The following is a 26,646-nucleotide window of genomic DNA, read 5'->3' as shown; positions in this document are numbered from 1 at the left end:
TACATTGTTTTTAACATTTGAAGGGTTTTTTTTTTCTTTTTTACTTGTATTTATTTTAGTAAAAAATATTTGAAAACAATAATTTCTAACTTTTAATACTTATAAGATAGATTTATTTAATATTTATCAATTGTAATTTAATATTATTTTTCGTCTATATTCTCTTATTCTGCATCAACCTGAATCTATAGTATATAAACATCTCTTTCGTACATGAATCTTTAAATTCGAATAAACATCCATCTAATTCATTGAACAAAATAAAAAAGTCAAAAAAGCCTACTCATTTCTCAATATACATGACACATAGTCATCATTGAATAAGTAAATCAATTGAATTTGATAACCTTTAGCCATTTATTTTATATATAAAAAACATATAATACTAGAAATTACTAACTATTTTATATTGATAGAATCTTTGCATTATACTGTTACCTTATATTCTACAACTATTTATTTTAATCTGTTTATAGTATAGGTGTCACGACCCGGTACTCCCCTCGAGCCCGTGACAACCGCCTCGACGTCCCCGATCGACACTTATTATCCCGAATGTCAAGCGGAACCTCGCAAGGCTTTAATATCAACTTCTCATTCCCCCTATGAGTAACTGTTGCCAAATACCACGTTCTAAAAGATTTTAAACTGTTTCCAACTTAAAACAAATAAAATAATAATTTTCGTCTCACAGGGATATTTTGGTCATTTTTCTCAAAAAATTCGAAACCGGCTAAAATGTAATTTACAAGTACAAAACACATAATTCATAATCAAAATGAGTTTAAAAGTCTAAAATCTTCATTTAAAACGAAATTATGATTAATTGGACATAATAAGAAAATAAAAGAAATATTAAGTAAAATATTCGATTTTCTTATAAAACAATATTTTTAAAACACTGCGTAAATAATTTTTACAGCGTCAAAGCAAAATAAATTCCTACATACAGTAGTATAGATATCTAGAGTATGAAATTTAATTTATAATAACAAGTGGGCTCCTCCCGAATAAACAAAAGTAAAGAGAACTATAAACCTACAGTTTGAAGGATGCAAACCCAACGGTAGTCCTCGATGAGATCAGCTATCTATAGTCTATTCTGAGCCTGAAATGGATGGAAAGGAGGGTGGTGAGATTATAAAATCCCAATGAGTAAATAGACATTATCATAAACATCTAGAGTTGAGTACATGGAGACAATAAAATAAATCATCATAAACTGGGTCACAACATTAGAACACATTTCATTCAAAATACGTAAAGAGGCTTATGAATCTCATAAAAACTAGGCTTATGCCAAAAATCCATTCTTGGGGACACCTTGGCCGAGGCATCCTACCGAGATCGCCAAGGCTGTTAAAAATTCACATTTCACATAAAACACACTTTTCGTTGAACATTACAGCCGTTCCTTGGCGTTGGCTGAGTTCACCCTCAAGTGGTGGTTTAGCGTGAAGTGAACCCTAAACTTAACCCCAGGAAATACCCTACGCACCTCTCCGATCGAGGTAAGAATATAATGGGGTTTACCGTGCCCCTCTAAAAGGCTAGTCCACAGAAACCTTCTACTGTAGTAATTAATTAATATATAATCCACCATACAATAAAATTCAATAACATGATATGACAATTTTTGTAATTCGCAGTCTTTCAAGGCAACCAAACAATTCGTATTTCAATACAATTGCCAACTAGCCAATCATACCCGATTTATCATAAGCCAATCAATTTAAACAATCGAATTGCAACAATTAACAGTCTCCGTGTACTCTATTTTTCAACATCATTATTAATTTCAAAACAATTTATAAATTAATTTCATTGAAACACATTTATTCATAAAACATGAAAATTTACCATTTTAAATCCCTTTTTTCCATAGAATTCATAAAATCATCTAAAAACTACCCTAGATAACTAAAATGACAGTAAGTTTACTCATAATGTCTAGAGTGCGGATTTTCGAAGTACTCGGACTACTGGTCCTCGAATGCAATTCCCTTGCCTTTATCGGAGTACTCACCACCTTGACACAGTACAAAATCGAGAAACTCACTACATTGGTACTAAATCAAAATTAAACTAATTTAGACTACTAATGCATGATAGGAATGCAAAATGCACAAGTAACCATCTAAATTTCGATACCGGCCAAATTCGTCTTATCACCCGATTAATTACTAACGCGTCCAATTTAATCTCAAATTACTCCATTTCTTTTCCAATGCCTCAATTCACCAAACATTATTCAAATAACACCAATTTTAGATCAAAACCTTCCCATTTCTTCATGAAAAAATTCGGCTATTACAGTGCACTAACACCGTGATTTTTCCTACTTAATTTTCTCACCATTATTCATCATTTTCTAAGCCATTTCTCTTGAAATAATAACAATCCATCTCCCACACATATCAAGGAAGATTCAGCCAATGAAGATTCATGGGGAAAATGGATTCTTTCTTGTTGTTTTGCTTCTAAATATGCTAAACTAACTAAAAACACTAACATAACTTAAAATCAAATCAATCCAACATCTTTCTCTCTTCATACCCATTTTGATCAGCCATGAATTCATCATGAAAACATGTAATTTAATTATAAAAAATAAGGAGAAATGCTTAAGAAAAATAGATTTCAAGTTTAAATTGAAAAATCTTACCTTTTTCACTTATTTTCCTTGATTTTCCACACTTTTTCTCTTCAAATTCCCCACCTAGGGTTTGTTCTCTTCCTTTTTCCCTTTGTTCTTGGTGTGACCGAATATTTGGAGAGAAATGAGGGGTTTATAGGCTGATTTTTATAGAAAATAATAAAATATTCTAAGCTTGACACATGGCATGTTTTCATCAGTCTATTTTTAAAACTTTAAAAATTTTAAACTTTTTATCTCCACCACATGATTAGTCAAAGGTCAAAATGAGGATAAGGGAAGACCATGTGCTGGACAAATGTCCTGGTGGTGGAAAATTACTGTTTTGCCCATGGGGTGGCAAAATTATCATTTTACTCCTATGCTCCAAAAAATACCAAGATTACAATTTTTCACTTTTCAACCTCAAATTATGTTCTAAATAGTAAATTTTGATCAATCTTAGTAAAAAATTTCATCCAACACTCACATCTTAACCTCGGATGGTAAAATGACCATTTTGCCCCTAGGTTATGAAAAGTCCAGTTTGACTCCAAATTGATCATCGAACTCCGAATCACCATATTAAATCATTCCTGGACTGTAAAATTTTCAATTTCACTCTAAAATCTCTATTTGATCTAGTTCGAGGCTTAAATAAACTTTATTGTACCTCTAGGTACAATAACGACTTTTGTAAATTTTTCGGGACTCTCCTAACATGCAAACATACTATCCATCACATGTATATCATGACAAGTATTTTATAAGGTCGGGCTTTACAATAGGTTATATACTTTCTCATTTCTTAATAGTTTATTATACATCTAATAATCTTTGATAGGATTATCGTTCGTTTTGGATAAATTCTGTTTTAAATATGATAACTAATTGGGTTAATAAGTTATCATTCTCAATTGAATTAATTTTTTTTACACCTTATGTCAAAGTTGCGTTGTTTTTTTTACATTTGAATGATTTTTTTTATTTATTTCAGTAAAAAAATACTTGAAAACAATAATTTTTAATTTTTAATGTTTAGAATATAGATTCATTTAATATTTATCAATTACAATTTAATATTATTTTCTGTTTATATCCTCTTATTCTGCATGAACCTAAATCCATAGTGTTTAGACATTTCTTTTATAAATGAATGCTTAAATTCCAATAAATATTTATTCAATTCTTCGAATAAAATAAAAAAGTTGGGAAGGTTTATTCATTTCTTAATATATATAGCACATAGTCATCATTAAACAAATAAATCAACTAAATTTGATAACTTTTAGCCATTCATTTTATATATAAACGATATATTATTAGAAATTAGTAACTATTTTATATTGATAGGATCTTTATATATTATACGGTTGCCTTATATTGTACAACTGTTTATCTTAATCTGTCAATAGTACATGTTATGTACTATCTTATTTCTTAATATTTTACAGTTTTATAATCATATATGTAGTAGCAAGTTTCCGGTAATTGAAATCAGAGTAAATAATTATTGTCAATTAATATCAGTTTATTTTTTCCTCTATCAATAAAAATCAGACATTCGTGCAGTTGACTAATACAATATTACTTTCTCTACAAACTCTTTTAAAGGTATCAAATTAAAATCTACTCTAATATAATCAATATTTTTTGTGATCTTTTTCGTAGCGTAGCTACGGACACCATCCTAGTGTTATATTAGTGCTGACATTATCTCTTTAAATGATAAAATTAGATGTTGTTTGAAAAAGTGATTAAATTGAAGTAGTTTTCAAAATCTAAAAGAACAAATTGTTTTGATTTTCAATATAGGGACTAATTTGAATAAAATAAAGACTTTGGATACTTTCACCAAAGTCTTCTGGCCGGCCAACCAACCAAGATCGTCCCTCTTTCTTTCTTTCTTTCTCTCAATAGCCAAAATCCAGAAGACCAAAAACCATACATAAAAGGCAGGGCCGACCTGCTGTTTTCTTTGTCGGAGAACTGAAAAATGGCGGTCGGAAAAGAAGATGTGGAGATTATAAAGCCAAGAACGGACAAAAGAGAATACCGGAGGATCGTCCTTAGGAATTCCCTTCAAGTTCTTCTCGTCAGCGATCCTGATACCGATAAGGCAAAATTATTTGCTACAATTCCTTCTTTCGTTCCAAAAATGTCTGATTTCTTTTTTTAATTGTCGTTTTATTTTTTATGTTACAGTGTGCTGCTTCTATGAATGTGGGTGTTGGTTCCTTCTGTGACCCCGTCGGCCTCGAAGGCCTCGCTCATTTTCTTGGTATTTCTTCTTTCCATTTTATCCATTAATTTCATCTTCTCAATGTATTTGTGAACTGCCAGGAATTTCTGATTTTTATACTTAAGATTTTGGCAATATGTGACTACACTTAAATAATTCTATTGCTGATAATGTTAGTAAATAAGCTTGTTGATTTGCACCGAGCATTTGGCCGAAGGTAAATTCATGTATCCCTGGTTCAAAAAAGCTGGGTTCAACGCTCCCCTTCTCCCATATTATAAAAATAAGTTCATGCTAGAATTATTATTATTTTCTGTGTCTTGATTTTACTGCATTGGTGTTGCTTGCAGAGCACATGCTGTTTTATGCTAGTGAAAAGTATCCTTTGGAGGATAGTTACTCAAAGTACATTACAGAGGTGCTACTCATCTTTAATGCAATAGGGTCATTTATTGTTATATGTGTTTAGTTTTAATGTTTATTTGTTTTAATAAAGTTATGGTGTTTCGTATGTTTTAATTACTAATTTACTATGTAGAATTGGGAAATGGTAAAAAAAAAAAATGTTTTAAAGGGATTAGGGCTCATGGTATCTTTTATCATGCTTACTAAAATTCATAGTCATGTGCATCATACCTAAATAGTTGTGTCACAACAACAACTGAGCCTTTTCTCACTATGTGAAATCAGCTCTGTGGATCATTTATTGGGCCACTATTGCCACTATAAAACCTTATTATCAATAAGCATATCAATAATTGTTTTATTCACACAAAATTTTTAAACTGTAAAATTTTAAATATAATGTTTGAAGCATAAATAAGTATTTACCTAATGGTAATATCTTTTTGGTCAGAATAGTTTAATAATATTAGAATTAGACAGGTAAACATAGATTGGATTAGCAATCTTATAATCAATTGAAAATCAAATTTGAAAGGATTCATGTCAGATGCATATCTTATTTAATAACTCATTTAATGTTAACTCGAATTGAATACAAATTTTAAAGGGATATGCTCTTAAAAAAAGAGGCTTATGGTGAAGTAAATAATTTGTATTACTTGTTTTCAACAATATTCTTTTGAAATCAAATTTACATGCTGTTTATCTTCCTGATTCACAGCATGGAGGCAGCACAAATGCGTTTACAGCTTCTGAGCAGACCAACTATTATTTTGATGTTAACACTGATTGCTTTGAAGAAGCTCTGGACCGGTAGGTGTTATTTGTTCAATTTTCCTTTAGTTGTTATTTTCATCAATGTTCTTGTAATGTCTGTGAGTTTGGATGTTTTGCTGTCATTTACTCTTCAGGTTCGCACAATTCTTCATCAAACCACTGATGTCAGCTGATGCTACCACAAGGGAAATTAAAGCTGTTGATTCTGGTTTGCTCTTTGGTTCTTGATTTACTTCAGTTCAGTGATTCCTCTATTTTAAACCTCAATTAATCAATACAGTTCTCTCTCTCTTTCACACTCTTCCTAGAGAACCAGAAAAACTTACTGTCTGATGCTTGGAGAATGAACCAGGTATTTTGTACTTTTTTTTTTGAATCACTTTACATCTACAAATTACTCCATTGAAAGTTCCCTATTACACGTGTGCTAGTCATGGTTTGAATTCTCATTGAATACTAATTTGGTGTTTGGCTGGTCTTCACTACGAAACCATTTATTGTGTAACTGTAATGTAATTGGTTCCTCAAAGCGGTGAGCTGAGCTTATGATGGCAGGTGTTCATTCATCCTTTGACATTGATACATGAGAATAATTGCGTATACCTGTGATTGAGGACTGTTCATCAATTTGTGCTTTCCTCAAGTCCTTTTGAGGGGTTAGATTTTATGCATGGATGTCATGGTTTCATTGCTAAAGGGTGGTTCCTTAATAAGTGAAAGATATTTCTGATTATTAAATACACTGGGTCATGGTTCATATTTGAATCATTGTTTGTCACTCTCATACACTAGCCATTTGTAGTGGTTGATTTATACCATCAAAACCGGTCAAGAATTGATAATTGTTTGAAAAACTAATTGCACTTTTAGAAACTTTCCCATCTTTGCATTGCTTGTTTTCTTGCTTGTAGTTAGGTAGGAGAATTCTTCCCTGGATTATGGGTATTATAGTGTTTAACAATAGATTCGAATTCATTTTAATTTTGTATTAAGTTGCACTTATACATTTTTGTTTCATTTGTTTAATGTTGTTTGTCAAGTAGTATTCTTCAATGTTGAAGTTCCTAGATAGAGTCCTAACTGCTTTTCCTGTTTTAATATTTCCTTCTATGCAGCTTCAGAAACATCTAAGTTCGGAAAGTCATCCATATCACAAATTCAGCACAGGTCAAAACATTTCCTTATTTGATCTTCCCTCCCTTGTTCCCCTACATCCCCTTCTGTCTCCCTTCTTCTCTTTTATGGAAGATGTGCTATGGTTGAATTCATTTAATTAAGAAGGCCATAGGCCATGCATTCTGCTTCATAGGGAGTCAACTAACTTAGTGAATTGGAGAATTAATTATCGAAATCTGAATGAAAAGGATCAACAATAAAAAACGTAATGGTGCATTTTAGTATTTCAACAGTTCTGATTTTTGCTTGGACAGATGCTAAGCTTTTCTTACTCTTTTCTGGATTTCTAGGATACATCATTAGATTTCGAGTGCTTAATTACTAGGCTTCCTTTTTGAGTACTCTCTTGTGTTTGATTTTACTTCAATATGCAATCATGGGACACTGATATGGAGTTCATTTTTGAGATACTGACGAATCTCTCTTTTTCCCTCTCAGCTAATTTTGTTGGATTTTTGCTTTTTGTTTTTGTGTTTTGTTGTCATGGATGACTAGATCTTTTTGATCTCTAATACGGTTTGCCTGTCTTTCTTTTGCATTTTCTTGTGTGTGTTTTGAACTTGTAAAAACAGAAAAACTGACACTAGTGCATAAATATTCTAAGCATCTATAAATTATTATATTGGTCAGAAACTTGTTATGTGCAGGGAACTGGAAAACTTTGGAAGTTAGACCAAAAGCAAAAGGAGTAGATACAAGGCAAGAGCTCCTTAAGTTCTATGAAGACAATTATTCAGCCAACCTCATGCATCTGGTTGTATATGCAAAAGGTTAATAACTATGTGTTTTAGTAACTTAAGGGCTATGACTTTAGTAAGCAGAAAAGGAAATTTTTCTATGATTGCTTTGAATCATTAGGAATTACAATTTCTTTGTTTGGTATTTTCAGAAAGCCTTGATAAAGTTCAGAGTCTAGTGGAGGACAAGTTCCAGGAAATTCGAAACTCTGATAGAAGCTGCTTCCTATTTCGTGGTCAGCCTTGCACATCGGAACATCTTCAGGTATATAGTACTGTTATGGTGCCTATACATAGTCATTGTGTTATGTTTGTCACAATTTTGAACAAAGCAAGCAAGACTTATGCCATAAGATTTAAGGTTCTAAGAGACATTTTTTTGGCTTTTTTTTTCCTTTATTTTAAATGTCAGATTCTTGTCCGAGCTGTTCCAATAAAGCAAGGCCACAAATTAAGGATTATATGGCCAATACCACCAAGCATTCGTCTTTACAAGGAAGGACCATGCAGGTATCTTGGTCACCTCATTGGCCATGAAGGAGAAGGATCTTTGTTTTATGTCTTGAAAACACTAGGTGGGTTGCACATGTTGTTTATATGCTTTAGACAATTAAATTTAGAAAAAAAAAAAAATCTCAGAACGCATGCCTCTCTAAAACTTGGGATGAGTCCTCTTAAAATCCAGGTAAAATGTAGACATTGCTTTTTGTTAACATATACAAAAGATATTGGCCTTTAGATCTTATATTATAAAGATACCAACTTTTGTCACAGTATTTTGGTTTTCTATATCCTACGCTTTTCTTGTATGGTTCTTTAGATCTTGATATTTTAGTGCTGTTTCTCTCCTTTCATTGCATATGCTGCAATAGGATTCACAGTAGATTTAACTTTTCATTTAAATAGAAATATCAGTTGAAGTTCTGCAAAATAAGTTGGTGCATTGTGAATCCAGTTGTAAATTCATGCTTCTATATACCGTGGTGCAGGGATTGGGAATATTTTGGAAATCTTGTCAAATGATAGTTGTGGTGTATTCTGATTTGGTATTAAGTGTCCTTGCTGCTCTGAATTGTGTTGAATTTAACTTGAATTTCCCAGTAAATTGTTTAAAATTGAAGTAACCTTTAGGTATGTGATGATTGTCTGAAGGCCATGAGATATTTATTTTTTGCCGTTGCTTGGTATTTGGTTGTTTCAGCTTGGAAGAGCAGAAAAGTTAATAAAAGGTGAAGATGGTGCAGAGAAACTAATAAAGTGGGCAAGGAAGGACATAGGTGCTAGTTTATAATGAACTTAAAATTTAAAAGATTAAGGAGTTGGAGACAAGAAAGAAACCAATGAGCCTACTAATGTTGATATGATTACGTGAAAATTTTATAATACCGGCTTAGCAACATTAGATTAAGTTTGCATGTGCATACATTGGCCAATAGGCATCCTTTTATGAAGAAGGCATGCATAAAGTTGTGTCTTTGTGCATCTTCATATGTTTTGTTATATGTGTATGTACATTTTATGTGATTATTGGGTATATAGATTGGAAAGACCACTGAAATGCGTATATATACGGAACTTTGTAGGATGGGCTACTGGATTGTCAGCTGGTGAAGGTGAATGGACTTTGGAGTTTTCTTTCTTCAAAGTAGTAATAGATCTTACTGATGCTGGCCATGGTTAGTTTTTATTTTCATTCCCATCCTCGCCCTCATCATAGGATGTTTGATATGTTTAATTATTGATTTATTTTACTCTGGTAAATCTAACTAGCATTGTAAATGTTGCCTGGGAAACCATGATGTCTTTTAACTTGTACCTGACTAATATTGTTTTCATTGATTAAATTTCAGATCACATGCAGGATATAGTTGGGTTGTTATTTAAATACGTTCAACTGTTGCAGCAGTCTGGTGTTTGTGAATGGATATTTGATGAGGTATGCATTATAATACCTGAACAAATTATAGTTGTTTTAGGAGTTATTGACCGTTGATGCTGTGACTGCTTATCATCATTTGTATATATCCTTCTTGCTGCTACCCTAAACTAACCTAGACTACAGGAAACTACCTCAAACAAGTTCTGATAAAAAAAAAAAGTTCTAGTAAGCTAGTGAAGAACCAACTTGGCCTCTAAGAAAAGTGCCTAACTGCTCGAATAATCTAACCTCAACAGAATTTAATCCTAGAGAAACATAAATTAAGAGATTACAGTTTTGCCCCATGAAAGTAGCCAAAATTCATAAAATAATAATAATACAGCCATCAGACTGGTGCTTATTTTTGAGAAATTTCTTCTGTTGCAGATTCTTTAGTGATCGCCAAGGAGCCCTGGAACCTTTAGGTCCCAGGTTCAAGTCCTACCGTATATGGGATTAGTTCAACTTTACCTTGGGTTTTTTTTTATTTTTTTATTTTTGGTGTGGGGAGTAAGAAACAGGAAGTTTATTGTGCAATTTTCCTGTTTATCATAATGAATCTCATTGTCAGGTTTTCTTTTCTTCTTAATGTAAAATATACGAAAAGAGTAAGACGACTTCACCAGCTTGCATAGCTATAGGCACATTGGTCAAGATAATTGCTGAACCATTTTAGATTTTGCCAATTGGTCATTATATTTTATGTGTGTCAATCTTAATTAATTTTCGTTTCTTTCCTATGGTTTGATTTTAGTAATAGTCAGTATCTATCAAGTTCTAAATTAATGATTCTATGACTTTTTAATTTGTGTATGAAGCTCTCAGCTGTTTGTGAGACAGGATTTCACTATCAGGACAAATTCCCTCCTATTGACTATGTTGTAAATATTGCATCAAATATGCAGGTAATTTATTACAGTTTAATTACATCCCCCTTCCGCCCCACCATTTCTCTTTTTCTCCCTCTTTTTATTGGTTGAACTTTTTGTTTAAGTTTTTTACTGGTAGCATTTTGACATTGTTTTCACTCATAGTTAAGTCTATTTGTTTATATTATACCATAAATTTATGCAAAAACTTTTTTTAGATTAGAACTTTTCCAGGAAGGACATGATACTAAAACTACTCATTGCATTGCTGCTTTAACTATAATATATGGAAAGCAGGGATTATTTTGTATGCTTGATCACTTGAAATGAAAGCTTGTTTTTCATGTTTGGATATTTGTTGTGTAAAAGAGATAACACGGCCAACATGCAGTGACTAATGCATTTTAGTTGCTTTAAATTCTTTGGATGGCTGTATTACTTGATGGTGAAGACACTTGGAATGCCCATCTTTGAATAATGTCACAGTTTTCTACTTTCTGCCACTTGAAAAGTGGACTTGAAGAGTCTATTGCCACAACATTTGCAACTTGAGGTGGTCACCTACTAAATCCTATCCTATTTACAAGCATGGTTTCTAATTCAAAATATTTACACAAGAAATATCAAATACTACAAGGTTGCTTTGAATAGGGTGTGTATCAAATGCATGTTTGAGTATGTATGTGAAAATATATGAGTAGGTGTAAGAGTGGAACCTAAAGGAAGTATGAGGAACACAGAGGAAACAAAAACTACAATTTACTGAAATTTTGTTGAAAGTTTATTACAACTAAATACATTGCACTTCTTGATTGGATGTGTTGATGAATTTAACCATTTTTTATTCTTCAAGATAAGAGCACGGATTTGGGGAAGAACAGAAAAATGCATAGACAATATAGATAGGTTGATGAAATTGTTGCCGCAAATCCAAAGAATCCAGCTTAGGAAAATTTAAAGTTGTGTGTAGCCTCTTTTTTCGGGTGAATGAAAGATTAATAATTTTTCTGGAAAAATTTGCCTTATGGTTTTACTATTTGGAGCTATTTAGACCTATATAGGTACTATTTGCTGCCATTTGTGATCTGAAAGTTTTATTTCATAGTGCAAATTTTGCATGGCAAATTTAATTGCCTTCAATTCACTGAACATGTTGGCCACCATTTTGCTTTTTTCTTAGCTGAATTCTTTGGATTTTGGACTGTATTTCTTCATATTGTCTGATACGGTATTCTCACTTTTTTTGTTCTTGTCCAAATCCATATTTCTTCTTTTGAAGGATAGCAATGGTGTAATTCATCAATATGTCCAATCAGGTAATGAAACCTGAGCTGCTGGTGTAAGTACAGGGTGTAGAGAGGAAGATGCTGGATTACACTTAGGGCCATTTATTGCGTCAGTGCAGGCCAGTTCAGGCCTAAAATTGGCTGCACTGCAGCTGCCTGCTGTTTGGCTGGCCAGTGATGTGTGGCTGGGGGCATGTCTAGCTGCACTGGACCGCCTTCCACTAGTAGTTGGGCTATTGGATCCTTGGGAATTTTGTGGCTCAAACGAGCCATTTTTTTTTTCCCATTTTTCCCTATTTTATCTTCATTTCTCTTTTTCTTTTCTCTGTTTTGTTCCTCAATATGTAGGATGAAAATGCTCCTAATTGAATATGGCCAACTGGGTACTATCGATTAATATATTAAAGTTTTAACAATTAAATTAATAAATAAATGAAAAATATACTATAATTAATTAAATAAAATAAGATAATATTATTATTTACTTATAAATGTGTCAATATTTATTAATTATATATTAATCATTATTTTAATAAGAATAATTTTTTTTATTTTGATTGAATTGTTTATAACATAAAATGCAACTTAATGTCCTTTAAAGGAAATAAATAATTTGTATAGATGTATTAAATAATTATTAATTTATCACTTGATTGAATAAAATATTTTTTTAGTAATTTATTTATTAATTATTTTGATAATTGAAAATGATGTGTCTTTATTTTTTATTGAATAATTTTGCAAAATTTTAAAAATTTCTAGTAAACTATTAAATATAAATGAAAATAATTTATTTATACTATTTTCTAGTTAATGTCCTCAATGATCAGTTTTTCTTCTCATCATAGCTTACCTCACTGCCATGTTATTTCTACAAACACATATTGTCTCGCTGTCGGTTTCAATCTCACTGCTGCAAGTCCAATCTCACAGTCATTTCTATTTTCAATCTCACTGGAACCAATTTCAGCATTATGCCAAATGGGCCCTTAGTCTGGCTCTTCTGTCTAAATAGGAAAATTTTGGATGAAGCAGAGTTGTTGGGATGTTTTTCATGAGATCTAGCCACTAGATCGAAAAATTTTCCATCTTTCCCTCTTTACAGCATTTATCAATCAAAACTAAATAAATGTTCATAAATGCCCCAATTTTTATGAACTTCTTAGAGGGTTTTCTATGGAAAAGAGCCTTATGATTATTGAGGGATTTCTTGGACTTGCATATCACCATTAGTGATCTTTATGTTTTCTCTGATCCTGAATTTGCGTATATGTATAGGAAGGTGTGGCCATATATTAGGAGGGCATTTATGCATTGCTCTCTGGCTAAAAGGAGTTAGCCATTTTTAATTAAGGAGAGTATTTTTCATTGGCGTGTCAATTTGCAAAATACTTTGAGTATCCAAGGTTAGTATATGTATGTGCTGATTTGGCACTACTTTGCCATAGGCTAGTGGAGATATTAGGCTTCCTTAGAAGAAGCGTAATGCGATTTGTGATTGATCAAGAAGCAATTAAGGAAACGAACAGAAAGGTTGATAATTCACAATGTTTGAAGGGTGCACCTGAGTCGCCGTATTTGAAGATAACATTTATTGCATTTGGTGCATCTGTGAAAACTAATGTTGAAGGATTGTTTCAGAAGCAACATCTTCCTCATGCTCATTTGGTAGCTGACTTACAAGCTTGTTTAGATCCTCCTCCAGTTCCTTTGAGAGCTTTCTTAAGGAGAATTGCTGATCATTTAAACAGCAAGCATTCAAGCTTTGACTTTTGGGACTTGCTTTAGATTGTCAGTCTATATCTGAATCGCCCTCATGTATAAATTGTTCATTCAGTTAGTGCAATATTCCCTTTATTATTGATGATCTTACGTTTGGGCTTAACTAGTTTGATTCTTATTCTTTTGAAATTGATTTTCAGATATATCCTCCAAAAGATTGGCTAGTGGGGTCATCGTTGCCTTCGAATTTCAATCCAGACACTATACAAATGATACTAAATGAGCTTTGTCCAGAGAATGTCAGGTATGCGTTTGAGTGAGGACTAAAATGGGACATATGAAGCATTCACTTGTCCCATTGGAGACATTTAAGCCCTTTTTACCTTTATATCAATGCAAGTATACATCTAATTACCTTGTTTGGCTCTCCTTTTTGAAATAGTTTTTAAGTTTTCACAAATGCACCATGCTCTATTATTAGTTTGAAGCTCTCAATATTGGTGTTCTTTTTTTTTTTTTCTATGTTTGTGTGAATTACACTGTGCATGTTATTAAACAAATGAACTGCCAAGTTATCAAATGCATTCACTTATTGTAGCTCCTCTAAACAAAGTTGCTATTAAGTTTATTCTCATTACAAATAATATCTGGAAGCTTTCAGAAGAGTTCTTCGAAATGTTTAAAAAACTTTCCTTGTTTTTCTGAATTGCAGAAATGGTTTTGTGTCTTGTTAGCTCGAGATAGTTATTGTTGTGCTATGGTATGGTTTATTTCTGATAAGCCCTCTTTCTAACAGAATCTTCTGGGAGTCACAGAAATTTGAGGGACTGACTGACAAGGTTGAGCCTTGGTATGGAACTGCATATTCCATTGAGAAAGTTACCCCCTCAATAGTTCAGGTCCGTGGTCAGACCTTGCTGATGATAAATGACTAGATCTGTATAATAATAATTTCATTTGTCTAAATGATGTACTAGTCATTGATTCCACTAAAAAACAGGTGCTTGATGGAATCTTTATTTGACTGCAGGAATGGATGTCATTGGCTCCTATGGAAAAGCTGCATTTACCTGCCCCTAATGTTTTTATACCAACAGACTTGTCTCTTAAGAGTTCTCAAGAGAAGGTTTGATGGATCTAACAATTTGATCTTATTTTTTAAAGTTGTCACTTTTTTTTTTTTTTAAAATATCCTTTTGTAGTTATTCTGACTTCTCTTGTGATTAACCTTTGGAACAGGTCAAGTTTCCGGTTTTGTTGAGAAAGTCATCATATTCAAAATTATGGTACAAGCCTGATACAATGTTCTCCACTCCTAAGGCATATGTTAAGATAGACTTCAACTGCCCATATGCTAGCAACTCTCCTGAAGCTGAAGTTCTTGCAGATATTTTTGCACGGTTATTGATGGATTACTTGAATGAATATGGTATGTTAAATTTCTTATCCTTTTTCCTTAATGGTGTAATGTGATTGTACAGTACTCAGATTATAAGGCAGTAGCCTTTAAATGTACAATTCTACTTGCCCCTCCTTCCCCAGTTCCTTTTCTCTTTGCTTGAGCTATCTATAGCAAAAGCTATCTGTAGTGACATTAGATTATTCTTACCATTTGAGTATGATCGTCTTCTTTACTGATGCCTTGTTTTATCTTATATGCTTCAGCTTACTATGCTCAGGTTGCTGGTCTTTATTATGGCATAATCCACACAGATAGTGGTTTTGAGGTACTTCTTCCTTTTTCTCTTGTGGCATTTACGTGATTCCATCTGATAATGTGTGCATTTGACCTAAATATGAATTGTCTATGGATAAGGTAATGAATTGTAATTATATATACTAACACATATAGATTATCTTCATTATAATAAGGATAAAATGAGAGAGGGAATTTAGATTTGTCTGACCAGAATTTAGAGGTGGGATTGCATGTTTCATGGTTAAAGCTTCATGTCACCTGAGTTTGGGAAATTTCTGCCTAAGGAGGATTACAAGGGTCATTCAGACGAGTGCCTCGCCTGATTCATGACTCTCCATATTGAATTGGCTGGCTGGGTCTGTTCTAATAACTTTGATCGTAAATTAGATCATGTTGATGCTCATTAAAGCTTCTAAATTTTGTCTTCAACAATATGATCCTGCTTATTATCTAGCATTTAGACAATTTTGTTTTTGGCATAAAAAACAAAAAGCAAAAAAAGAAAAGAAAGAGAAGCAAAATTGTCTGAGTGCTAGAAGGTAATTGGGATAATTAGATTACAAATTCAAGGAAAAGCCTCTGAAGCATAATTGAAAGGAACTCTGAAAAGGGCAAGAATTGGTTAAAATAGGGTATCCTCTCTGAAGCATTGTTTCAAGGAACTTACTCCCTATGCTGCTTTACTCTATGGGTGGATTATTTATTTGTTTGGTGAATGCACTTTTATCATATTGCTGTTGAGAAGGTAACTAAAGTGTGTGAAATGTATAATCTTTTGAGAATTATAAAGAATTAACTTACACTGGCAGACTCTAAATTCTGCCTTACTATTGCACCAATCTGTAGTTTGCCTTCTCTTAAGTTAGATTAAATTTAGAACTGGCTGGAAATATTCTATACTGATGATATGCATGCTCTAAATACTTACCTTAGTTGAAAAGATCCAAGAAGGAAAGTTAACACTCTTTTATGGTAATCATTTTCTCTCTTTCTTTCTATATGTGTGTCTGCACTTATCATAGTAGTTATATGGCATTAATCATATCTTTCATTTCTTAATTAGATGGTATCTTTTGATTTGTTATTTTCTTTTAGGTCACATTGGTTGGTTATAATCACAAGTTGAGGATCTTGCTGGAAACTGTAGTCGATAAAATTGCAAAATTTGAAGTGAAACCTGACAGGTTTTCAGTAATCAAGGTAATGATTAAAAGACTATATAAATTGCTACTTAAGCTTCGGAGATAAACAATTGCCTTTTGGTGTCAGTATGCCATTGTCTCTGGTCTGCTCTTTCCATTTGTGTTTCTTGAGCTGGTGTTACTTATTGACTAATATAATAATACAAAGGTAATGATTAAGGTTTGTTATGCCTAGAGGTTCACCACTTCAAGTGTTTTAGGTATTGCAACCTTTTATTTTTCCTCCTTAAATTTGCCACTAACATCAAATTGCTTGGTCCAGGTGAGTGTATTTCTTTTTCGGATCTTCTGGAATTAGTTATTTGTTTGGTTGTTTTATGAGACTTCATAATTTTGGGCCCTTGTTATTTGAGCTCATAATCACCTGAAGTTTACATATAGTGTTAAAGTCCTGTGATTATTATGCAATCTTTTCATCCATTGTTTTATTTATTACAGTGTCACGTCTAAATTCAGTAGTCCGAAAAAGAATTTTTCTCCACAGTTATGCTAAGTGTACCATATATATAGTCATGTACAAAGTTATTAAAAAGTTAAATTATCCTGATACACCAAGATATCACCTTTAGAGTTTCAAAGTACATTTCTATTATTATAGTATAGGCTTAGTTTTTCTGCAATAATTTCAAAGGCATAATACCTAAAAAAGCCCCCTAAACTTTTTAAGAAAATTCAGATAAGCCTTAGAGTCCGTTTGGTAAATAGAAAATAACTTGCTGGGGGGAAATTTTTTTCGTGTAAAGTATTTTAGAGGAAAATTTAATGTTTTCTGTTATTTGGATAAACTGTCGAAACATTTTCTATTATTTGGATCATTTTGTGGAAAATATTTTCCACCATCGCTGGTGGAGTTATTTGAGTGGTTTTTTTTTTTTGAAACGTGAGTTATTTGAGTGCTAAAATGATAAATAGGAATTGATTGGTGTCATTTGGTTCACATTAAAATTAAGAATGGAAATAAAAAGTGGGGAAAATCAATAATGGTATTTTCTAAAGTATTTAACCACATATTGTAATGATAGTAAGCATTAATTTTCAAAAAAATTCCATCTCATTGAAATATCAAATATTCATCAATTGTGTAAAACATTCAAAACCTATATTGATAATGTGTATTCATCAAATGACGATCATTGAAATATTTTTTGTTATAATTATTAGTAATATTTATTCAATTTATAAATAAAATATTAATTACATTGAATGATTTCATTAAAAAATATTTTTTTAATTTTAACGGTATTGAATAATTTAAATATTAATATTTTAAGTTAAAAAATTTTAAAGTTAAATTAATATTTTTATTTTTTTAATATTTTAAATTAAATATTAATATTTAATATTTTAAATAATGATTTCATTATTAATATTTTCATTAAACCTATACTACTAGACTTAGTAAAAACATTCTTTCTGTTCTCCAAAACATGTCTTATGCCTGTCAAAGGCGTAAGACATTTTACGTGATCAATGAGTGTTTTTCCTGTTGATTTGTAAAATGTTTTACATCTAGAATAAATCTTCCATTTTCCAAATAAACATAAGTCTTGAAAACATTTTCTAGAAAATATTTTACGCCAAAACAACTGGACCATTATTTTATTTTATTTTTTTTGCATTTAGTAAAGCCATTTGTACTTTTATTTTGGATCAAAATAAGCCCTTATAACTAATGGTTGACTGTTGTTAGGCAAAATGACACTTGTCATTTTATGCCTCCATGATGTCGATGTGACATGTTGACTAGTCATAGTTGAGAGTGATGTCAAGGTGTGGCAGTCTCACCCTCCACTATGACAAATCACCATACCACGTTAGTGTCACTTCAGCATAAAACAATAGTTATCAAAATACGAATGGCAATTAGTAAATTGTTAGTTATAAGGGTTTATTTGGTCCAAAATTAAAGTATAGGGCTACAAGGGCTTGATTGAGAGTAATAAAAGAACAAGGGTTTATTTGAATTTTTTTGAATAGTTCAAGGGTTTTTTTATAAGTATTATGCTTATAAGATGCTAATTTTGTAACACTGGTGGTTGAGTCCATATCAAAAGCAATAGCTGATTGGAAGAGGCTCCATTTTTGGCTCTTATACCACTAGGCTTGATTTATGCAAGAGATGTGGGATTCCTATGCCATCAGTGAAAAGGTAATAAAAACAATGCAGTGTGAGTAGCAAAGCAAAGGGCTTTCAATCTTCACTGGCCATTGTTGATAAATTTTGATTGGGTTAGGAGGGTAGAATATCCTTTGTCAACAATATCCTGATGACTAGATATTGGCAATCGAATTATGGATATTTATGTAACTTTTACATTTACTAGTTAAGTGAAGCTAACTTTAATTGGGGCACAAATGCAGGGCCTTTATAAACTTGCCTCTGAAGGGAGGGTGGGTTGTCATAAGGTCATCTTGTAGCACCTATGACCTGTGTTGTCAAACATAAAAATTTTAACTGTTTGTTTCTCACATTCAAAAATCAAGGTCAGATGAACATATGATCCATGGCATGGCACATGTTAGAGAAGTGTTCATCCATATATAATCAATTCCCTTCAGTTTTGGAAGGGAAAAGAACAACCTTAAGATTTTATGTAGTCTGATAAAATGTTGGTTTGGCAGCCTGGCTGTCTTCTCTCTGTTAAAGTAAAATCTACATCACTGAAAATGAGTAAACAGAGGTTCTGGGTATGTACTTTGTGGTCAACTTGCTAATGTAAGCCATTGGATGAGACAAATCTTTTTAGTTAAACCATTTTATGTGGATTGAATTTATTGGTTCATCAATAGAGCATGTGATTAGAAATTTATTTATTACGTTAATCAATATGTTTGTTAATAACCTTCTATTCTGCCCTTCGTATTCTTTCTTTGTTTTTATTAGGAAATGGTAATGAAGGACTATCAAAATTTCAAGTTTCAGCAACCCTATCAACAGGCTATGTACAATTGCTCATTAATACTAGAGGACCAGACATGGCCTTGGATGGAACAACTTGAAGTTTTACCTCATCTTAATGCAGAAGACCTTGCAAAATTTGCTACCATGATGCTCTCAAGGGCTTTCCTGGAGTGTTACATAGCAGGTTTGTCATATGTGTCTGCCCTCTCCATCCCAGTCACATTTTTGTTGCATCTAGTCATACTTGCTAGGTTCTAAATATATTCTCTTTTGTTTTATTTTTATTTTTTTCTCCCATAGGAAACATCGAACAGGAGGAAGCAGAGTCAATGATTCAGCTTGTTGAAGATGTTTTCTTTAAGGGTTCAAAACCTATATGCCAACCACTTTTTCTGTCCCAGCATCTAACTAATAGAGTTGTCAAGCTTGAAAGAGGCATGAATTACTTCTACTCTAAGGAAGGCCTCAATCCTAGTGATGAGAATTCTGCTTTAGTCCACTATATTCAGGTAATTGTGGTTTGTCTGGAGAATATAAAATTTTTGGTCATATTATCTGGAATGCATTTACCCATCAGGATCTTGTATTATATTGCTCCCAATGAGTTTTATCTAGACATAATTGCCCTGAATTTTAATATCTAAATAGAGGCAGTCTTTTGAACTATTATGTTAATGCTAAAATATCCAGAGCTTTGCATTTGCCTGTGAAAGATTTCTCTTTTCCCATTTCTGCCACGGACTGTGGATGTAGGTGTGAATTTTGAAATGTCTGGTTAGCTTTAATTACCTAAACTTTATCTGCTATCTGACTTTATATGTATAAAACTCTTCCTTGGTTTGAATTTTAGGTGTTAGCCTTGATCATGGACTCCATTAAGCATCTATAGAAAAAATGCCATACGATCTTATTAATCAAAGGCTCCATTGTTCATAATCTAATCATGTTGGATTTTCCAATATATTCTCGGATATCATTTCAGGTCCTCTTTGACTGTAGTACTCATTAATCTTGACATGCATTCATCCTTTACATCTTGAAATTTAGCTGATGCTTTCTCCATTTAGGGCCTGCATTATTTTGTTTAGGCTGCTTTTGTTAATAAAAAGTGATTTACGGGGAATTATTTCTTATATTTGGTCTGATATATGAAGATTCAAATATTTTCAGGATCAATAAACAAAATTACAATGTAATTAATTGTTCAAAAACAGTTAGACATTTTTCTGGAGTGAATGTTAAAATACTGTCCAAGTGGGCAACCATTGCCATTTGTCAGGAATTGTTCTGATATTACCACCTTCAAAAATGGCAACCATCAACTACATTTGTTCATTGATCATCTATCTTTTAGCATTGCCCGTTATTGCTCCTGGCAAGCAACTTTCATCAATCATTTTATTATCCATAATGAGAATGATGTACATTTAGTTTTTAATGATGCCAAATACCAAAACATAACCTATGTATACCATTTTCATTAAGGATTTCCCAATAAGAAAACATTTGCTGCAAAATACTTGGAGCCGTACTTTGGACACCTATTACCTTGTCCATGAAGGAATATGTCATTGATGTTTAGGTTTTTCATGTTTATGAAGATAAATTTTCTTGACCAATAGTCAAAATGTTATATCACTCATTTATTCAACTCAACCTGTTATATTCATCCATTTTGCCAGAGACCAAGGGCTGGATGTGAAATTAAAAATCTTGTACCTGTATGTTTTTTAGTTGACTCCTTTGATGGTGCCAAATTTCATAGCATTGTTTTGGATTTATGTCAATATAACCCATGGCTCTGCAAGGAGCAAATTTCTGTTGAATAAACAAGGGTAAATGTCCCCTACACCCCTAGTGATTTCAAATTATCCACGTGGCACCTTGTGGTTTCTTTTTTCTCAGTTAGCACCCCATCGATACCTTTTTTCTCAACTAGCATCTTGTGAATAATTTCTGTTCTCACAAGGGTTTTAGCTGTTAATTTTTCCAATATTACGAAAACACCCTCAATTCAAAGTTTGTTTGTTTGTTCACACATTAGGGTATTTTTGTAATTTTACTGAGCAAAATTAACAACCTAAGCCTCCGTGAGAACGTAAGTCATCCACAAGGTGCTAATTAAAAAAGAAGAAGATATCTATAGGATGCTATTTGGGAAAAAAGAAACTGTAGGGTGTCGTGGGGAAACAATTAAAACTACAAGAGGTGTAGGTGGAGTTTACCCAATAAACAAAGATATGTCCATATTGTATGGAAATGGCATTGATCATCCTTGGAGCATCACATGATTTTGTGGAGGATAATTTGCTTTAAGCATCTGGTGAAAGACTTTTGTCCATATATAATGGGCATGAAACATATGTTGGGACATTAGCTTGGTCTGTGTCCATCAAACACTATAACACAATGATTTTAGGCAGTGCACATTAAATACAACTACCACTGTCTGGCCTAATAGTTGAAATGTTAAGATGAAAATGTGAAATTTATATGTTTCACCCACTTGGTTGTAGAGGGTATCTTCCACTTCCTGAACTCTTTCCTCGAGGTGGGAGAGCTTGAAATAAAGCATGTTCCCGAAAGTATCAATTTAACCTCACAAATAAATTTTTGCAATTGATTTGATGTTTAGAAAACTAAGAAAATTATACATGATTCTAAAGGTGATTTCAATTGCACCCCCATGCAAAACTGTCTTCAAACTTACTTTTTTTTTCCTTTTTTTATAATTGGGGGAGGGGGGATTTGAATCTTGCTCTTTAGGCAGGGAGATTATGCACCAACCAATGAGACAAATGCTTGGATGCAAACTTACTTATTTACTTATTTTTATTTTAGAATTTTGTAGAACATGAAAGGTTCTTGTTGTCCAAATATCTATGGAATGTTCTGGTTGCATTTTATGGGCATCTCTGAATGAAATAGTTGTGTGTGTGTATATGTATGTATATGAATTGAAAGGATGTCTATGGTTGAAGTGGATCCTGCACTTGACAGGTGAAGGATCCCAAAAGAACTGATCCAAAGATTAACATTCATTACCATGACATAGTTATTACCTTTTAATCCTTTCTGACAGACAAGGTTGCCAAAAGATGGACTACATTTCTGTATGATTCTGCTTTGCTTCTGTTCCTGTATCAGTTTTGGAGTCATATGCCCCTTGATATTACGCAATTCTGATGTGAATCATTTTTGAATGGCTAGGTTCATAGGGACGATTTTATATTGAATGTGAAACTTCAACTTTTTGCCCTTATTGCAAAGCAACCTGCCTTTCATCAGCTTCGATCTGTTGAGCAACTGGGGTACATTACTGTCCTCATGCAGAGGTATGAGAAAAACTGTTGTCCCTTAATATTATGCTTGCATTTTCTGCTGCATTTTAAGGTCTTGGATTGTCTTTCATTAGGAATGATTCTGGAATCCGTGGGGTGCAATTCATTATCCAATCTACAGTAAAGGTGATTAGCATGGTTCTCATTTTTGTACATACTTATTGCCTTTTCACTTCAACTCTAAAACATGGTCTCTCTTAACAGGGTCCAGGACATATTGATTTGAGAGTTGAGGCATTCCTCAGAATGTTTGAGAGTAAACTGTATGAGATGACAAATGATGAATTTAAGGTAACATGGAGAGTTCTGCTGGTGGAAGTAATTCTTTTTTGTGTGTTTTTGTGGAATTTTTTTTAAACTTGTGTGACAAAGGTCCAAGGTAATTTATTCATGAGATTGTTTGATATAGCATCAGTAGCTTGTTAGATAATGCCATCTTCTTTGGAAGCCCAAGGCTAAATTCTCGGGTTCTTCATCAACAAAGTTTCTCTCGTTAAAGTAATTTATGGATTTAATTTAGTTTTGGTCTGTTTGGGTTTTTTGTCACTTTTGTTTTGCTGGTATGGATCTTTGTCGTGGTCCATTGGGTCTTATTTTGGGTTGCTTAGAGATATTAGGTTTTTAAAGTAGTGTTTAGTAGTATATATTATTTGAGTCTTTTTTGTAATTTTAATGATTTTAGAATCTTAGTTTTAGTAGGATAAGTTACTCTTTTTCGTAGTTATATGTTTTTATTGCTCCTCAAGATTTTAGTCATTGAGAGTTTCTGGAGTTGTAATTGAGTGATCTGTAATCTCCTTTCTTCTTTCCATCTCTACTCTACAGTGCTACAGGTTACTCTTCCTAGCACCAGAACAGCAGCTCTAAAACTTATTTTCTTCTAATTCCACTGCTGCCAGAAACTTCCAGCAATCTTTCCCCAGGCATGCTACAGCCCTATTTGGAAATCCAATCTCAATTGATTCATTCCCTGATTGATTATCAAATCTTAATTCAAATTATAGGTGTAAAACCTAAAATCCCTAGTTTTCTAGCCAACCCACCATGAACCCTAAGTAGGAAAACTTCCCCAAATATGCCCTACACCATTGTTTCTCTAGTCATAAGGTAAGAGCACGGCTTCATGTTTTCTGCTGTGTCATAGTTTGTACTAGAATGCCAATGGTTGATTGCTTGAAAATGCAAATCTGAAACAATCTGTTGGATAGTATGCATGGTTGAGTTCTAATATATATTGTCATACATTTTTAAATTGAAAAAGAGAATCTTGCTGCCAGAGTAAACATGGGCGTTTATTGTAGTCAAAATATTGTTGGTTATTCCATGTTTTGATAACCTGTTCGTATTATGTTTCTTAGTTACCTTTCTTTGGTACATTTACAACTTTGATATCAAAGCAGGCTATTTTGTGTATCATGTTGGTAAATTATCTATTATGGGTAGAATTTCTTACATCTCGTTGACAATTCAGCTGCATAACATTTGGAAAATCATCTGCCTAATGATCTCTTAGTTGAATGCCCTTTATGCATTTAGTAGATGAAGGAATTTCAGAGTAATTATTCCAATAATTTTGTTGAGCATTTGATGCAGATTGCATGTGCATGACTTTTGAGTGTGGGTTGGGTGTGTGATTCTTGCATTTGTTTTCTATTCAAGATTTTATTATCTAACTGTAAGGTGTGTGTATGATTGTGTGCATTTGTGGTTGGTTGTGAGTGAGTTTGTCCTTTAATAGTATAACAGCTGCCAACTTGTTACACAGAGCAACATAAATGCATTGATTGATATGAAGCTTGAGAAGCACAAGAATTTGAGGGAAGAATCTAGATTTTACTGGCGAGAGATCAGTGATGGGACGCTCAAGTTTGATAGGAGAGAAGCTGAGGTATGTAGATCAATCTGATATGTACTTAGGGTAAGAAAAAAGAGTGTACTTTTTTTGCAGATTCTGTTAAATGAAATACATCTACATTTTATTTTGACTTAATGTAACACTACATTTTAATTTAACTATTCATCTAAATTGAATGTTTTAGTTTGATCTGAATGGTTTATGTCATTAAATAGTTTATCTTTACCATCTTTATTAAACAGGTTGCAGCGTTAAGGCAGCTTACACAACAAGAATTGATAGATTTTTTCAATGAAAATATAAAAGTTGGTGCAACTCAAAAGAAGACACTTAGCGTGCGAGTTTACGGGAACCAACATTTGTCTGAAATCAACTCAGATAAAAGTGAGCCATCTCAACCGCACACCATCCAAATTGATGATATCTTCAGTTTTAGAAGATCACAACCGCTTTATGGTTCATTCAAAGGAGGCTTTATGAAGCTGTAGGCTGGAAGACGAGGGGAGAGGGGAGATGGAGTTCAAGCTCATCCCCTTTTGTAAAACAAATTGTTCAGTGATGTACGAAATTTAGGCAAGCATGCAATGGAAACAAACAGAATAATGGTGTAGGATCACTGGCAAAGCTTCTTACAGTAAGTTTTACATGGATTGAGGCATTGTTCTACATAGGAGAAAAGCAGCAAATAGCACATTGGTTCCTCTTCTGATATATACTGTTTTAATCCTGCCTAGGTACAAGCAAACAAAAAGCATGTCTGGGTAGAGAAATGGAGTTGCAGTCATTTGTATATGGAAAGAATAAAACTTGTGGTGTGGAATTTATTTGGTAGAATGAAAGTGGGTAGGATTTTCCTGCATATTTGCTCATGATTTCAGCCTAAACGTTGGTTGAGTTTTAGATCCAAGGAGCTGGATTGTTGTACCCAACCCATGCATAAAGTGGTTTACCCTTCTTTTAATAGAAACTTTACCAAACTCAGTGTTTTTAATAGAAAGAAAACAACCTCAACGTTCCCATATACAGATTATGAACTTAATTTATTGGCCATTATTATTTAGTGAGTGTTTGATCTTGTTTACCAAAGTTTTCTACTGCAAAAGAAGAAACGATGTTTGGCTGAATATAGTTGTTCTAATAGTGTTGTCAAATAATGATAAAGTAACATTTAGTAAACTTTTTTTTAAAAGGTAAAATTTAGTAAAATTTAATGCAAATGTGATAAAATGTAATAAATATATGTTTTATAATATTTTAAATTATTTTTAATAAATAAAAGCAATTATTTTATTGAACAAAATCATAAGTTTTAGAATGAAAATTAAATTAATTGGTATTAATTAAAAATAATAAATTAAATTGAAATAAGAAAAAAATTTAACCAAATAAAGATGTGAAAAGGTATAATTCTCCTTATAATTTTATGCATTATTGAATGATAATGTGAGAATAAAGAGAACCTCAGTAAATATTTGTTACTACTACACATTAGTATTTTTTAAAGAAATTTTGATTGGTAATTTTGTCTAAAGCACAAAAGGCCGCTTAATCTACGACGCTTAACGTTGCGGTCTACGATTTCACATTTTATTCTGATTTTTGACGTCGATCTCCCCTGTGCCTTGGAATTAGAGTGGTTACATGCACAACAGTTTACTTTATAGTGATGCTTGATAGTCAACATTATTCTATTACTATGTTAGTTTACCCAATGAGCTAGTGAAGGATTACAATGTTACGACACTATTTGGACAAAGAATAGTCAAACACCAATAAGATATGAAAACCATACTCACATAGACTCTCTCCTTTTTTCTACTTTTACTTGTCCCTTTTTCTCCTATCTTCCCTCTCATGTACTTAAGAAAACTATAGTCTCT

At 32.6% G+C, this 26,646-nt stretch overlaps 1 protein-coding gene across 2 annotated transcripts; it reads left to right on the top strand.

Moving 5' to 3' along the window:
* Positions 4,501–25,805, top strand: LOC18598933 (insulin-degrading enzyme-like 1, peroxisomal). Of its 2 annotated transcripts, XR_001928136.1 has the most exons (27): positions 4,501–4,754; positions 4,841–4,916; positions 5,228–5,295; positions 6,004–6,095; positions 6,194–6,267; positions 6,368–6,411; positions 7,175–7,226; positions 7,883–8,005; positions 8,125–8,237; positions 8,385–8,547; positions 9,556–9,648; positions 9,823–9,908; positions 10,709–10,795; positions 13,968–14,071; positions 14,564–14,666; positions 14,798–14,893; positions 15,007–15,196; positions 15,433–15,494; positions 16,562–16,666; positions 19,553–19,754; positions 19,871–20,079; positions 22,781–22,905; positions 22,986–23,037; positions 23,116–23,202; positions 24,677–24,799; positions 25,009–25,400; positions 25,501–25,805. XR_001928136.1 is itself a non-coding variant. In XM_018121713.1 (26 exons), exons 1-26 carry the CDS (start codon positions 4,632–4,634, stop codon positions 25,252–25,254), a joined length of 2,898 nt encoding a protein of 965 aa, XP_017977202.1. In that variant the 5' UTR covers positions 4,501–4,631; the 3' UTR covers positions 25,255–25,805. The 2 variants fall into 2 exon arrangements, 1 of the variants encoding a protein (XP_017977202.1); XM_018121713.1 differs by having other exon boundaries at positions 25,009–25,805.

This window comes from Theobroma cacao, chromosome 5, assembly GCF_000208745.1.
Source record: "Theobroma cacao cultivar B97-61/B2 chromosome 5, Criollo_cocoa_genome_V2, whole genome shotgun sequence".
In the NCBI taxonomy this organism is placed as follows: domain Eukaryota; kingdom Viridiplantae; phylum Streptophyta; class Magnoliopsida; order Malvales; family Malvaceae; genus Theobroma; species Theobroma cacao.
This window is presented reverse-complemented; position numbering and strand designations above follow the sequence as displayed.

What these genes read in the sequence shown, in the direction of transcription:
- LOC18598933 (XM_018121713.1), top strand. Translation starts at nt 4,632, where the DNA reads ATGGCGGTCGGAAAAGAAGATGTGGAGATTATAAAGCCAAGAACGGAC. An exon ending in TCTGGTTGTATATGCAAAAG is followed by an intron (nt 8,006 to 8,124) that starts GTTAATAACTAT and finishes TGGTATTTTCAG; the next exon opens with AAAGCCTTGATAAAGTTCAG. An exon ending in ATTACTGTCCTCATGCAGAG is followed by an intron (nt 22,906 to 22,985) that starts GTATGAGAAAAA and finishes GTCTTTCATTAG; the next exon opens with GAATGATTCTGGAATCCGTG.